At 43.8% G+C, this 12,945-nt stretch overlaps 1 protein-coding gene across 1 annotated transcript in view; it reads right to left on the reverse strand.

The window, feature by feature from the left end:
* Positions 1-2,247: 2,247 nt before the first annotated feature.
* The window catches only part of POLR1A (RNA polymerase I subunit A), a 1,786,762-nt gene continuing 1,776,064 nt past the window's right edge, over positions 2,248-12,945 (reverse strand). The window contains exon 34 of the mRNA XM_069632173.1: positions 2,248-2,762. Within this exon, the coding sequence (XP_069488274.1) occupies positions 2,662-2,762 (101 nt within the window). The 3' untranslated portion in view covers positions 2,248-2,661. The remainder of the gene's footprint in view (positions 2,763-12,945) is intronic.

The following is a 12,945-nucleotide window of genomic DNA, read 5'->3' on the forward strand; positions in this document are numbered from 1 at the left end:
AGAGAAGTAATAATAGCAGAAACATGCAAGTACGCCAGCTATAAAAATGATAAGGCACTAGCATATCCGACAAGTTTACCAGCAGTTGGAAAATAAGTGGTTAAGGAAAACACTGAGGCCAGTGCTGCATTTCACAGTCCAGCACAACACAAGCGAGCTAATCTAAAAGGAATCGGGACAGAGCAAGAATAATCAGACTTCCCTTTGCATTGAGGATTGCTGCTGGCCATTTTATCAGTTTGGGAGAGCAAAGGCAGAATGAATTAAGTATAACTGTTCGGAGAGTTATTCAAAGTTATTACCTGGGTTAGGACTTAAAAAAGCCAACCTAGGATTAGCAAGCTTATTCAAACCCCCAGTTGAGTAAAATCACTCTCTTAAGTAGCGTGGATGAAGCAGCAAGGCTGAACTAAGGAGGAAGGGGGCACTGTTTTGTATTATAGTTAACACTTAGCAGAAGAGATAAAGAAAAGACCCACACAGGTAAGTTATAAAAATAGCACTATTTACATAAATAGTACACTGAGAGATACTTCAAGGTAAATAAAATTACTAAAGTGAAGTAATATGCAGCTCACAGTTAGGTAACCCACTATGGGTTGCACACTACTTTAGAATCACAAGCAGTTATTCAAACAATAAATGTATTCACTAATGTAGGGAGAACGGGTGTACCAAAGTAGGGAGAACAGATGTTAAGCACACATCAAAACGCAGACCGTATAATTATAAGGCACCCAGTACCATATACTAAAAGTTCAGAAGTCCATCTATAGCTGTATCTGGTAGCCTGGTAGTCTTTTACATGTGCCAAAAGGTGATTGAAGAGAGATGAGTCGTCCAGGAGGGCCCACTCAGCTAGTGCAAGAGAAGTAAAATGCAAGACAAATGCAACATGTAAAATAGGGACTTACGGTTCTTCAGTCGTTTTCCAGTGAAAGAAGGAGCAGCTACCACCCCTGGGGTTCCAAAGGATGACCAGAAGTACTGACCGGCACCACTTTCTCGGGCCTTCCCCTGATAGCGCTGAGGAAAGCAGGACCTTGCACCCAATGCAACACAAAGGGGTGGAGGGCGGTTCAAAACATTGAAGTAACCTCAGGCCCCCAAACCCCAAGAAAGATAAGAAGAGTGCCAGGCTATATTAAATCGATGGGAAAGACGTGCCTCACAGAGTCGTCCTTAGCCACTGTCCTTTACGTCTGCCTTAAGGAGCCTAACTTTGACTGGAGAAATGTCTGGCACAAGTGCCGCGACCCACTGATCGACAGCAGTCAGCAGGAGATTATTGGGGCATGCGGACTGAAGCAGCAAGATCCGGAAAAACATGGAAAGGCTGAGCAGCAGGCCAATAGAATCAATTGGTACACTTGAAGTGAGGCACTACTTAGCTGACAGATGTTGCATGAAGTCCCACATAAAGGCAGCAAGTGCAGCAACTGACTTTGTGCTGAAGGTCTGCGTCAAAGCCTGAGAACTCCTGTAATCACATAACCAGACACACCAATCACAGGAGCAGTGTGCAGGGGGGATTAGTGGAGCAGGATTGGCTCAAGCTGCAAGATTAGAGGCTGAGCGTCAGGCCAATAGAATCAAAGGATACACTTGTAGCAATGTTCTTCTTAAATACCTGAAGTTGTCATTGCCCTGTACAAATTCTGTAAGTGTAGCACTCGGCTTGGTTGTGATGGTCTAGATATATGCCCGGGAGCTTCTATGGTTTCATGACCCACCCCACAAAATGTAGGAGCAGTCAGCTGGAGTTCAATAGAGTAGGTTGGGGGTGTGTTCTGAAGCAGAAAGGTCAGGGAAAATATAAAGATGCTGAGTGGCAGGTAAATATGATCAAAGGGTTCAGTTGGGGTGGGGCTCTGCTTACCTATCTCGGTGGCATGTGGTCCTGTACAAAAGCTACATGTAATACAATACATTTAATAATGGTAAAGAACTCTCTTCCAGGCACCTTTAGGTACTTTATTAATGTACGCAATTGTGGTTGATCTACAAGTGCCTTGAAGTTAATCACAAATCGGCACTGGAACAGTAAATTAAAAATAGTAAATGTGAAGACCCAGGATAGGGAGGCCATGGCTTTGGTATGTGTGGTTTAAACTTTGCCTTGAGTCTAGTGGCAGAAAAATATGCTGGAAACCTGAAAAGAGGTTGATGGTACTCTATTCCTTTTTAAATTACTTGCAGATGAAGTGCTTCAATGAACAAGCTACAATTAATACAGAAGTACACATATTTGTAAATAACTTTTTAATTAAAATAGGAGAATGCACTTTCTTGGCATGTTATTTTTGACCATTTTGCCACAGTATTATTTGTTTTAATTTACATTGTTTAAAAGCATAACTTGCCACAACATGATTGCCCTTGAAGAATGTCAGCTTTTACTGCATTTACTGGCATCTTTAAACAATTGCATGCTGGCAGTGTTCACATTATAAGAATAAACAGACACTCTTTTGGCTATTATTGCTTACATATATACACTTGATAAATCCATTCATCTTTCCATACATCAGTGGCATTCTAGTTATAAATATATACTTTCATTGAGATGGTTTAAAAACGGACATGTACAAGGGGTATATACAACAAATGTCTTTGGTGCTTTAAGGACCACCCTCTAGTCTGCTGTTTTTCAAACCCAATCTATTTGAGAGGTTGCTTAAGATCAAACAAGCCAGTTCCTCCTTTCACAACTTTTCCAACGACAAGGCAAGCAGAAGGAGAGCGAAGCTCATCATGGGCACCTAAGGGAAAACAAAAATATATTATGTCAAAATGCTATGAAATTAAGATAAAAAGCTTTAGTTAGAAGTGCGATGGATACATAAAGAATAGGTTACTCACCTTAGTGACTACTGTACTCCTAGTCCACAGACTCTATACATTATAGGCGTCACTTTGTGGGGATGGGACCGGAACCTTTTGTACAGCAAAATAAGCATTTCCTCTTTAAAACCAGCTATGGGTATGCGTAGGGGTGGTATAGGTCGTGATTTCACACCACTAAACCCACTCTCTGGCACCACAGCCCAGTCCCACCTTAGAAGAGTATTGAAGACGATAGTCCTAACTACACTTTTTCTTTAAGGGGGATGGAGTGTGGGACGTATGGCGGTGGTAAGGGGACTGTGGACTAGGAGTACTGCCGTCACCATGGTAAGTAACATGTTGGTACTCCTATGCCCCGCCCCTTTCCTCCATACAGTATGAGTGATTCCAAAGCAACAACCCCCCCACCCAGGAGAGGGTAATCTATATAGCTAATCATGCAAACAGATTTTTGAGCACTGCCAATCCAAGGGCAGCATTTGACCTTGACCGACATCAAGACAATTATGGCGACAAAAAGCATAAGGAGATGCCCACATAGCAGCCTCAATGATTACATCCCAAGCCACAGCCGATTGCCTTATGTTATGCTAAATAACAAAACCTTGTCCACTTACTCTTTTATTGTGTATCAGTGGAATCTTTCTGAGTCTTTTGTTTTATATTTAGATTGTCGTCAGACAGTTTAAGATGACCCAATGCTAACTTTTCAGGAACAATGCCACTAATGACATTGCTTGCAGGTTCGACTGAAGGGCTGAACCACCTTGATGAGACAGCATTAACCTGGTGACCTCCAACCACAGGAGGCCCTGAATCACTATCTGAGTTAGATCGGAAAACCACGCTCGGGAGGGCTAACGGAATGAGCGTACAATAATGCATGCTTGGCACTTGCTCAGTACTCTGGATTATTTTATCAGGGTTTGGGGAAATATGTAACACCTCACTCCAATCCGCTGTATCTGAAACGCATCCCTTATAGATCCCGTCACCCTGGCCCTCCCAGGAGGCAAGTCTGGGACACTTCCTATTTGCACCAAGAACTATCTTCATCGCTGGAAAACCCAAAAGAATGAACAGATTTTGGGTAATCTCTGATGAAATATGCCATTCGTAAGAACTTGCTTCGAGCTTGCTGAGTCTGTTCACTTCTGTATTGTTCTACCCTGAACCATGGGACACTCTGAGCATCTCCACTGCTAACATGCACAGAATCGGGGATCTGGTCCGTCCTGTTTGATATGGAACACGGCCATTGTACTGTCTGCTCAGATCTGTACTACAGCTTCCTGTAGCAGAGGGAGAAATTACATTAATGCTAGATAGATGGCCTTCAGTTCCAGATAATGTATATGCCTCTCTTGTGCCGAATCGTGTCCTAACAAAAACCTACTAACGTGATTGTCTGGGTTATGGTCATTTCTGACTTCATGTCGACAGAAAATTTCACTCTGAATAGAATTTCCATCAGTGAGTGAAGAGTCTGTGTTGCTTCTTCTGGAGACTATCGTGAGAAACCTGACGGTGTCTCACATACAAATCCCCAGGGGTCTGTCATACAGGTGGCCAGGACACGGCCATCGCTATTGGATCTAATTCCTAGCGGTGGACCAGTGAGGGTGGGTCACCTGGATGAGGGGATCCTCTGGGAGTAGAGTGGGACACTGATGGGTAAAACGCAGTATCCCCCTTCTTATAACACCTTTTCCCCATCCTACCCTGTAGGATATACAAACACTCTACCCCCCCCCCTTTCAACTCTAACACTTTTGCACATCACGAAAGACAACGGACAAACACCAGCGCCATTTACATGACATGTCCCAAAACAAGGGTCAAGCAAAGTCAGGCAATTGACCAGAATCACACACACCCAATGGCCCTTTGCCTTCCCCACAGGGATAAAAGGTGGAGCACGAGAGAACCATACGAGCAAGGCAGACCGCACAAAGAGACAGCTATCCAGGCACAGCAGTTCCAGAGGAGGAGAAAGGTATCGTGAACCGAGAGTGTGACAAGGAGAGAAGCAACCTTGCCCTTTCCGACCATGGCCCGTGAGATCTCCGCGGAAGGAATTGTAAGTCCGCGAACAATAGCCCTAGTGTGTTGCAACAGATGTCAACGGTATATGGAGTGTGCCTACGCTGATAAGCAGGACAAAGGGAGATGCCTGCTACGGTGGTACCGGCCTTGACTCCCGATACGATGAAAGACAAGTGGTTCATCACAGCCGGTGAGTCGAGGGGAGGACCGATAAAGAAACCGAACTGTGTTGAACAAAAGTAGCAAACTGCTGATTGCATAATGTACAAAGAACTGTTGATGTAAAAGGGGAAAGTCAGCTACAGATGAGCCAGGCACCACATGGGTGCTCACTCGAGAAACTCTGGGCGATAACCTGATTGTTGAAACTACTATTACCAGAAGGCCTTGGGAAAGGCAAGAAGAGGGTCAAAGTGGTCATATGGGGGTCCAGTAAAATCCTCTGTACAGTCGAAAGTCTTGGACCGGTAGATGATCATGAATAAGGGAAGTGAATCCCACATCGTAAGAAAGTAAAAGCAATTGTGAGATTGGCAAGAGTAAACCCAAAGGAGGGATTCTGATGAAAAGGGGCAAAGTCTAAAGTCCCAAAGAACAGTGTGTTGACAAAAGTGAACCTGGCAGAGGGTAGTCCACATTGAACTGTAAGATTCGAGAATATAAGTCGAAGAGATTGTGTTGGAAGCCATAATGAACCCAACCGAGGGAGACAAACAGTTCACCTGGAAGAGGGGGATCCAGGGGTGAGAACCTCACACCTCAACAACATGTGAATACAACCGAGAAAGTGTTTTTGAATTCAAGCCAAAGTGAACCAGACGGAGGGAGGCAGATATTGAAGAGAGGCTGAGGCCCAGAAGAGGGGGACCCAGGAGTGAATAATTATCACCTCAAGTGCAAAGCAGCAAGGAACTTTATTTTTTGTTTGATGATTTTGAATCTATCAGGCCATCGGAAGCAGGAAAGCTAAACTCCGAAGGTCCTGATATTGTTAAGAACTATTTAGGGATCTGAGCCCAGAAGAGCGGGAATCACGCGGTAAAAAGTCATCACCCAACGTATATACTGAGAGGAACCTTTGTTGTTATTTTGAATACATCAGGCCCTCTAAGGCAAGAGACTTTTTACAGAGCAAGCGATGTGGCCTTCGAAGATCCCGATAGCTCAAAACGGAACTGTCGTTTTGTGCTGGGAAAGCTCGAGCGTGTGCTGTCCAGCAGTGTCCCGCCTTGTCTCGTGCGCAAAATGTGGGGAAGGGAGACCACGACTACCGCATCCAGACATATTATTTGTGAACACTTCTTTATTTCTTATGAACCCTATCCCACACGCTTTTGTATTTAGCGTAAGGATTGGCAATAGGTTTTTCTTAGTATAGGAATTATTTTTATTTGACATGACGCCACTAGGACTGCCTTATTTTGAATTGATGGTCCTAGCTTGCACCCATCTTAGATTTAGGCTTAGATTAGGCATTTTTCCACCCTACCTATACAGTTTAATAAACACCCTTGAACTGTGATCACTTGTGTCTGACTATTCTTCATACCATGCTACCCTTACACTTCGCTCTGACAAGTCTGTCATCCATGTAAGGTAAGGATAGACATGTTACCCACTGATTCTTAACAGACTGGCAATGGCATTATCATGTATGTGAACACTCTTGGTGCTGAAGGAGCTCAAATAGTAGGACTCTGTATTGAAAATGCTTTCCCATGACAGAAAAACAGAGAAACTGATTGTTGGGTTGCAATATCGGTACATCCACCAGATGCACGTCCTTCCGTCGAGTGCACAAAGCGAATCACCCGCACAGAGAGACTGCAATCTGGCCAGGTGTCAATATATTGAATCTTTCTAGGGATACGAAGAGGTTGAGATAAGACAAATTCTACCGCTCGGGACTCCAACAAGTTCGTATTTTCCCTGAGAAAGGCTGGTGACCCACTCTGAGGAGAAGGAATGGATAGGTGGAATCCAGTGGAAACCACCAAAACCAACCTGGGGTAAATGAAGATACCAGGGATCTATGGAAATCGCAGTCTCCATGCGTGGACCCCAGACAGCCTTTATCTATGTTTCATATATGTCACTCTATATTTACTGTGGGTTCTGCCTTTACCTATATTTCACTTGGTGTTTACTGTATTATTTTTACTTTTCATTTTATATTGTGGGGATCTGTGGAACTCAAGCCAAAACTCCCCCTGTCTTTAAACCTGTTCCCAGCCCAGCTGCCAGCATTTGAAGCAAGTCTAAACCACAGCCTACGGCTGGCCCATCACATCTCTTCCTGTGCTAACAATCTGGCCTGCCCATTTCATCTATTATCCCGGGCTGCGATTGCCTGCACCCTATAATTTCCATCTCCCCTTTCCCTGGGAAAGACAGAAACTAGTTCTCACCTGTTGTGGAAATAGGTAGAGAGTGGTCTCTGGTTTGCCCACTTGTCCTTCACCCTGTGATCCTCCCTCCCCTTTGGGCCACTAAGCCTAAACAGCCAGAAACCAGTTCCACATGTGGTGTTCCTAGGTGTGGGTGGGCTCTGGAGGGGGTGGAGCAACAGCCTTATAAGTGGACAGAGGACCTGGGCTCACTCTTTTATTGGCTGCTGGCAGTGTGGTGTGCTCACCGTGGGGTTTGGTGGCAGAGAAGCTAAGGAGGCCCCTTTTAGCAGGTACCCTCATTCCCTGTCTGCCCTTCTCTACTTCCCCCAACCTGCTCTATTTCTCCACCAGTAGGCCTCCTGGCCTCAGCCCCTGCTTCTCCCTCCTGCTTTCTCTCTCTTTCTCCATCTCTCTCTGTCCTTTTCTCTCTCTCTCCCTCCCTCTTTCTCTCCTCTCTGTCTTTCCAGCAGCCTCCCCACTCAAGCGTTTCCCTCTCCATCCCTTCCCTTCCTCCCTTATTGGACCTTCCCCCACCCTGCATCTAAGGGTACTCCCCAAGCCCCTAGGGGTGGGTGTGCCTAGCTTGTATGCAAGCATCAGGTCACCACCTTGGGCCCACAACCTACTGCAGACAATCATCCATGTCCAGTGTGCCTAACGTACTCTGCTAGCAATAAGTCTACTTCTCTGCAAGTAATAAATCTGTCCTGCAAAGACTTTCTTGTATTCATTAGTGTTCCCATTATTTGGTGTAGCCTGCCTGTGATTGCCAGAGGGGGAACAGTACATTTGCGTACACAATGCACCCTCACCGAGTCTGTTAATTCCCTGGCCAAAAACTTTGGCTCTGCCTGGGGTCTCCCACACAGCCTTCCCCATTTTGGCCCATCTCCCACGTCCACAGATCCTTGTGGAGAGTCAATCGGGCCCCCACTGGGGATTTATGGACACGAACATGAAGATCATTGTTTCTTTGGTTCAGAGACAGTTGAAGAGAAGGAGAGGAGTAAAACCATTTCGAGTGGTCTACTATTTTCACCTATGAGTACAAGGCGAACTGTCTGGTTTCCTTACTCGTCTCTCTTGGAAGCCACAAAATGTGCCAAATTACCTAGATCTGCCATCACTTCTGTTTTGAGAGTTTGCAAAAGAATTCACAGATGATTTAGTTAGTATAGCTAACTTTGCAGTTTGTGAGCTTGCTTTCATTCTGGTTAATTCCTCAGCTGTGGATCAATGAAAAGAAGATCAAGAATTCTCTCCTGCACATCGTTTGTGTATTTAGTTGCATGCATCCATGCAGTTCTTCTCATGTTCAAAGCTATGCACATGCTTCTGCTAGCAGTATCAATATGCCCAACCAAGGATTCCAATAAATCTTGGGCTAGGAGTCTTGCTTCCGCCAAACAAACTGTAAATGCTGTCTTCCGGTTCATTGGAAGGTCTTGGAGAAATTCAGATCTCTTCCCTCCACAAACTTTGGTTTGCCGCAGTTAACAAAGCATCTGCATTTGCTTGGCAGGGCTTGCATGGAACCATTAGAGCAGACTTTTTTGTGGAAGGTTTTGTGCAACTTGCGCTGCCTAGAATAAATGAAAGTAGTTGACGGAGATGCCATGGATGTACCATCAGCAGATAGTTTTGTAAACATGGAAGCTGCCCCCAACACTAAAAAATAAACTTGCGGATGGGGGAAAGAAGCAGACTTTCCGATGTAAGTTGTTTATAGCAAGCATCAAGCTTTTTACTCGTCATCACTTCTGTTTTGAGAGTTTGCAAAAGATTTCACAGATGATTTAGTTAGTATAGCTAACTTTGCAGTTTGTGAGCTTGCTTTCATTCTGGTTAATTCCTCAGCTGGGGATCAATGAAAAGAAGATCGAGAATTCTCTCCTGCACATCGTTTGTGTATTTAGTTGCATGCATCCATGCAGTTCTTCTCATGTTCAAAGCTATCCACATGCTTAAGCTAGCAGTATCAATATGCCCAACCAAGGATTCCAATAAATCTTGGGCTAGGAGTCTTGCTTCCGCCAAACAAACTGTAAATGCTGTCTTCCGGTTCATTGGAAGGTCTTGGAGAAATTCAGATCTCTTCCCTCCACAAACTTTGGTTTGCCGCAGTTAACAAAGCATCTGCATTTGCTTGGCAGGGCTTGCATGGAACCATTAGAGCAGACTTTTTTGTGGAAGGTTTTGTGCAACTTGCGCTGCCTAGAATAAATGAAAGTAGTTGACGGAGATGCCATGGATGTACCATCAGCAGATAGTTTTGTAAACATGGAAGCTGCCCCCAACACTAAAAAATAAACTTGCGGATGGGGGAAAGAAGCAGACTTTCCGATGTAAGTTGTTTATAGCAAGCATCAAGCTTTTTACTCGTCATCACTTCTGTTTTGAGAGTTTGCAAAAGATTTCACAGATGATTTAGTTAGTATAGCTAACTTTGCAGTTTGTGAGCTTGCTTTCATTCTGGTTAATTCCTCAGCTGGGGATCAATGAAAAGAAGATCGAGAATTCTCTCCTGCACATCGTTTGTGTATTTAGTTGCATGCATCCATGCAGTTCTTCTCATGTTCAAAGCTATGCACATGCTTCTGCTAGCAGTATCAATATGCCCAACCAAGGATTCCAATAAATCTTGGGCTAGGAGTCTTGCTTCCGCCAAACAAACTGTAAATGCTGTCTTCCGGTTCATTGGAAGGTCTTGGAGAAATTCAGATCTCTTCCCTCCACAAACTTTGGTTTGCCGCAGTTAACAAAGCATCTGCATTTGCTTGGCAGGGCTTGCATGGAACCATTAGAGCAGACTTTTTTGTGGAAGGTTTTGTGCAACTTGCGCTGCCTAGAATAAATGAAAGTAGTTGACGGAGATGCCATGGATGTACCTTCAGCAGATAGTTTTGTAAACATGGAAGCTGCCCCCAACACTAAAAAATAAACTTGCGGATGGGGGAAAGAAGCAGACTTTCCGATGTAAGTTGTTTATAGCAAGCATCAAGCTTTTTACTCGTCAGTTAACATGAATGTGGCTTCATCCAGCTCTCCAGATGAGGTGCGTATTGGGCCTTTTTACGCACAGAAATCTTGTCAATACGCCCGTCTTAATTCTTTCTTGCATACCACTTACACAGGCTATTTATGTCAGCTCCTCCATAAATCAAAGACGCACTGGTGACAGCTTGGCGGCTAGCAGCAGTTTTCAAATCCACTCATTAATTTAGTAATCAATACAATTCCTTGAAAAATGCAATTGGGATGAGCACTGGTCTGTTTAATTTTTTTTTTAACTCTCCTCTGTTAATGATTCTATCAAGATAATTGTTACTGAGTAATGTAAAAGGGAATTTGTGTTTTGTTCACCTGCCTGCATTTTGTATGTTATAGTGTTATTAGAGCATTTTGAATGGCGATATTAAGGCATGGAACCTGCGGGGGAAACCCCCACACACCACGTATTATTTCCCAACCTCCCCCCAAAAATATTGCCTATGGCCGTTTCAGACGACTATATATATGGCGATATTTTTGGTGGGGATATGTAGTGATACCTTTTGAATCATGAACATGCTTTTCACTTTGTTTTAAGACACAGGTAGTATTGTGTAAAATTAAAATAGTCTTAAACAAGGGCTGCATTTCTGCTTAATTGGCTTCAATTGAGGCAGTGCAGTTGCAGCAGCATGGGCATTTCATAATTTGTTTTCTTTTCATCATAGAAGCATACCAATTGCATCGCTAGGCATGTGGTCTGAACTTTAACTCCCTTTCTGACCACCCACTGCAAGCAGGTATAATGGATACAGGTAGAAGCAGTGCTGTATATATTTTCAGTGGCACAGATTGTACCTGTAACTCTAAACAGGACTGCTATATATTCAGGCAAAGTAGCCTAATTTATCAACAGATCTGCTATACCATACGTATGTCATGGTACAGTGCCAAATATTCACAGCAGGGCTGATTGCATCATGCCCACATTTCATAGCAGGACTGCTATACTTTGGGACAGTACTTGAATTTCTTAACAGAGCAGCTGTTAAGAAAGCACAAACATGTGTTGGCATTTTATGCAGAGAGCTAAAGTACAGAGCAAGAACAGCGTCCTCCAACAGTGTGAGGAGATGGCATATACTTCAATCCCTTCTACTCAGTCTTGCGCTTTTCAAACTTCTGCTTCTCCCATGTCCAATTACTGAGTTAATACAAAAAAGGTAGCAGGCGCCCCTCTCTCGAAAGAACACGGCATGATAACCTGTTCAGTGGTTATTAACCACTTTGAGAGTTTGCAGCCATCTAAACAGGTTATCATGCCATGTTCTTTCAAAAGAGGGGCTCCTGCTACCTTTTTTCCAATTACTGAGTTGCACTGCCAACAATCTAGCACATTTCAAAGCCTCATTATGAATCTCCTGAATAATGTAGGATAGTCCAAACAGGCTTAGAGTTTTTGACTAGCCATTTATGTCAGGCAAGCCTAACATGGAACTGCCAGTGCCCTAACCCTATTTGCCTTTCAGTGACAACAGCATGTTGGGAAAGGCAGCTCAGTGGGTTAATAACCCTGCTGCAGAGATGATTGTGTAACCTGTTAGTTCAAATCCTGTTAATGAGTCTGCATCAGAGATATGCATGTATGATGCAGGTAACATTCAATTGTAACACAGTTGACTTAACTTTTGACTCATCAAAAGGACTACTAAATATTCAGTGATTCAGAACACACACATTTCATCCTGGATGCTCTACATGTAATGGCTCATAACACACAACTCATCAGAGCTGCTACACCTGCGATTGCTCAGAACACAACTCTTCAGGGCTGCTATGCTTGTCATGGCTCAGAACACAAACCTCATCGGGCTGCTATACCTGTGATGGCTCAGAAGTAGAACATGCACATCCCATGAGGACTGCTATAATTGTAATGGCTCAGAACAGCACATATCATCTGGGCTGCTACACTTGTAACGGCTCACAACACACACCTAATTAGGGTTGCTATATCTGTGATGGCTCAGAACACACATCTTCAGGGCTGCTATACTTGCAACGGCTCAGAATACACACCTCACCGAGGCTGCTATACCTGTAATGGTTCAGAACACTCATCTCATAATACAGCTGTTTTGTCACTTATGTTTACGAACAACGTGTTAATTTTACGCACAAATCAGATAGTTGTCAAACACTTTTTACTCTCTCGCGAAGGAGGAAAATCATTTTTATTCTCTTGAAATTGGATTTACTCTCCAATTCTAAAAATTAGGAGTAAAATACTCTCACTCCAAAATCCTATCTGGAGCACTGGCTTAATCCAAATCATTTTTGCTACTGATAGTACATGCTTTTGGTGTTAGGATCTGGGGCTTACAAGTTCTCCCATAGGATGATAGGCCTTCCTCCTGACTGCACCACACAAACCAGTATAAAAGAACGACTGTGTGGGGCGATAGGGCGAAAGGATGTAAGGGTGGAGGATAGTCTGAGGGCTCTCTCCTATGCTGCAAGCAAGGCAGGGAACAGGCGTTTAATAACACTATATCTACACTCAGAATAAATCCACCCTTCTTCCCTCTCTAGGTTCCCACCTTACCCGAGTTCTGCTAATTAAAAAATGAAATGAAATGAGGAGGGTCTCCTAATGACACCAGTATTATTA

The sequence above is a fragment of the Ambystoma mexicanum genome, chromosome 6q (assembly GCF_040938575.1).
Source record: "Ambystoma mexicanum isolate Mex_15411 chromosome 6q, UKY_AmexF1_1, whole genome shotgun sequence".
Lineage (NCBI taxonomy): Eukaryota > Metazoa > Chordata > Amphibia > Caudata > Ambystomatidae > Ambystoma > Ambystoma mexicanum.